Source organism: Myiozetetes cayanensis, unplaced genomic scaffold (assembly GCF_022539395.1).
Source record: "Myiozetetes cayanensis isolate MyiCay16 unplaced genomic scaffold, myiCay2020 scf7, whole genome shotgun sequence".
Taxonomy (NCBI): domain Eukaryota; kingdom Metazoa; phylum Chordata; class Aves; order Passeriformes; family Tyrannidae; genus Myiozetetes; species Myiozetetes cayanensis.
In genome coordinates, this window is record NW_026087964.1 from 41,964,396 (window position 1) to 41,967,521 (window position 3,126).

Here is a 3,126-nt window from a genome sequence, read left to right on the forward strand (position 1 = left end):
TAAGCTCGCATTCAATTAATGAACTGATTTGTAATAGGGTCCTCTGCCGCCCCATCAGCCCGGGGACGGACGGACGGACCGCCGTCTCTTCCCCGCCCCGCCACCTACGGGGGGACACAGAGGTCGGAGCTCGGCCGCTCCCTGAGGGCTCCCGTGTCCCTGGAAGGCGCTGCCCTCGCCGGCAGGTGCCGACCAGCCCTGCCCGAGCCGAGCCCCGCCTGCCGGCCCCGCCTCCTGGCCGGCCCCTCCCCACGGCCCGGGCAGGGCAGGTCCGCGGGCTGTGCCCGCCGTGCGGGGCTGCGGGAGCGCTTCCCGTCGCGGGATCCCCCTCTCGCCTGCCCCGAGCGGCCCCGCGGCTCCGCTGCCCGGTGAGCCCCGCAGCTCCCCGCGGACCTCGGGCAAGCAGGAGCCCGCCGAGCCCGCCTCGCCCGCCTCCCCAGCATGAGGACGCCGACGGCGATGATCGTGGGACTGGTGCTGTGCCCCTGCGGGCTCCTGCTGACGCTCACGGGCACGCTGGCACCCAGCTGGAGGAAGGTGAGCCTCGTACCTAACCAGCCCATGGACCTCGTCTGGGAGCAGGGCATCTGGGACATATGCAGGGAGCGGCAGAGCACCCATGACCGCCTCTGCGGGCAGGCTGACGAGCTGGGCTACTTTCAGGAGGTACCCGTGCGGGTGGCCCAAGGGCTGATGCCCTCCTCGCTGGTGATCACGCTCCTGGGCTTGGTGGTGGCTGCCCTGGGGGTTCGCTGCTGGCAGGAGGAGCCACGGCACCTGCTGGCTGGAGTGGCAGGGCTGGTGCTGCTTCTCTCGGGGCTGATGAGCCTCGTGCCCGCCTCCTGGTACACCCATGAGCTGTGGGCACTGCCCGCTGTGCCTGGCAGCACGCTGGTTGTAGGCTACAGCTTGGTGCTGAGCTACTTGGGAAGCTGTCTGGAGATCTTGGGGGGGCTGGCCCTTTCCCTCAGCTTCCACCACTGCTGCAAGGAGCGCAGGGCCCCCAAACTGTCCCCCAGCCCTGTGGTGGAGTCTGGGCTGTGCTCCACCATTGGGGCTTACAGCAATCCGTGGGACGTGCTGAAGGATGAGCAAGATGGACAACACTGGAGGAACACTCCACCTTGTGACTCGGACTTGTAGCCCCAGCACTAGGACAGCAGCCACCTGCCTGGCACTGAAAGCAGTGCTGGCTTTTGACCTACAAGCCATGCCCTTCTCCTGGGGCACCTCAAAGCAGCCTGAAAACAAGACCAAGGACCTGTCTTGAATCTCTGCAACTTCCTCAAGTCTGCTGTGCTCCAGGTCCTACAACTGTGCCAAATCCACACTGGGTTGAGGGCTATACATAGCTCTAGTCCCTCCATGCAGCTTTTAACTCATCCTCCTGCACCACGCACAGCAGCTTGGGCAGAGGCAGCTTCACTGTTCCTATCCGAGCAAGGTATAGGCTAGCACCGTGTAACCTTCAGGACTGAGAATAGGGGAGGGGTGCACCTCCCACATGTCTCTGCCCAACTCAGGACTGTGCAAACAGAAAAATAAATGCAAAGGAATGGATCTGTACTGTGGGATGGTTACGGGCTTTCTGCCAGGCAGGCTGGGCTGAGAGCCAGTGGGCACGGCTAACCCAGCCTCCCTGTGCTTTGCCTGAAGTAGGGAGGAAAAGTCTGTAAAAGTTTTATGGCACCTTCCTAAAGGACTTTTTCCCCATGGACAAAATCAACTCTGGGAGAGGTTTCTCCTTTCTTGAGCACAGCCACTTCAGGAGAAAAAAAAAACCAACAAGGGAACACAGAGAAAAAATAGCATATTCAACATTAGCCTGGTATGAGGTGGTAAAACTGGTCTCACTGGTTTGTAAGGGACACTCAGGAGGTCAGAACTGGACTATAAAATCCTGCTCAACACCCTGCATAACATGAGAAGAGCCAAGCCAGCTTCCTTGCAGAGCTATTTGGCCAGATTTCCACCCCAGGCAAGCCCAAAGCACCATGGTCAGCAAGCTAAGCCTTGCTGAAGAGGGACAGTGGCTCATGATGCTCTTAGTGTGGTTATTGGGTTAGTACAGGATGCATCCTGCAACAGGGGATCAGATTCAGGTGGCTCAGAGTGTGTTGGGATTAGAGACTTCCTGATAAACCTCCCAAACCTTTTTCCTCTGGACTTTTAAGTTCCCTAGAGCTTAGACATCGGGAAAGACCAAACCAACCTTCCCTCCCCAGCCCACACACAAAGCACAGTGGCACGGGAGATGCTGCACAACATTCCTTTATGAAAATACAGTGTTGAGGTGAGATGATCCTTTCCTCGCCAGGGCTGGCAGCTCCTGCAGAGATCACAGATGGGTGCGTGAGTGGTGAGTCTGAGCAAGCCTCTCTGAGCCCACCCCACACTTTAGCACAGGGGCTCCAGCCACAGGCAGAGCTGGACAGCCCTTTCAGACACCAGACACCCCAGGTCTTGCCCCTCTCCTCCAGCAGGAGGGCAGAGCTTGCCTCAGGAGTGGGCACCATGCCAGCACTGGGCCTTGGGGCACCCCAGGGTGGCAGGGGGTGTCCCTACCAAGGCCTGCTCCTGTTGTTACTCACCTCTTTCCCATCGTAAGCTTCATTCACAAATGTATCACTCTTGGGGGGAAGCTCTTCCTCCTCCTCCTCATCCTCTTCCTCGGGGTCACTTTCACGGTGGTACAAGGTCAGCACCCTGGTGGAAGCAGTGCTTGAGGTCCTGGAGATGAAAAAACATACACTAAGAATGGCATGGCCATCTCCTAGAGATGGGGCAGATCCTAAGGTCCTGCCACAAGCCCTGCTGATAGCTTGCTGGGGTGATCGAGCTTTCTGTGTAACCCAGGGGTGCATCAGGACACCACACTGTCCCTGGGCAAGGAGAGCCAGTCCCTCTCTATCCCCAGTTATACCTGGCCCAGCCCAACCCCAGAGTTCACCTCCTCCGCCTGTCCCGCCTCCGCATGTAGGCCAGGGCCCCCACAGCAGCAGCAGCGAGCAGGAGGAGCACGGCCACGCCCAGGGCGATGGGTCCTGCAAAGGGCTGCACCTCTGCCTCCTCGCAGTAGTTGCCACGATAGCCCAGGGCGCAGTGGCACCTCACTTGCCCAGCCTC

At 59.8% G+C, this 3,126-nt stretch overlaps 1 protein-coding gene across 1 annotated transcript; it reads left to right on the forward strand.

The window, feature by feature from the left end:
* The first annotated feature begins 441 nt into the window (after positions 1–441).
* CLDN23 (claudin 23) lies at positions 442–1,143 on the forward strand. The gene has a single exon (XM_050338543.1). The coding sequence runs from the start codon at positions 442–444 to the stop codon at positions 1,141–1,143; it is 702 nt and encodes a 233-aa protein (XP_050194500.1).
* The last annotated feature ends 1,983 nt before the right edge of the window (positions 1,144–3,126 follow it).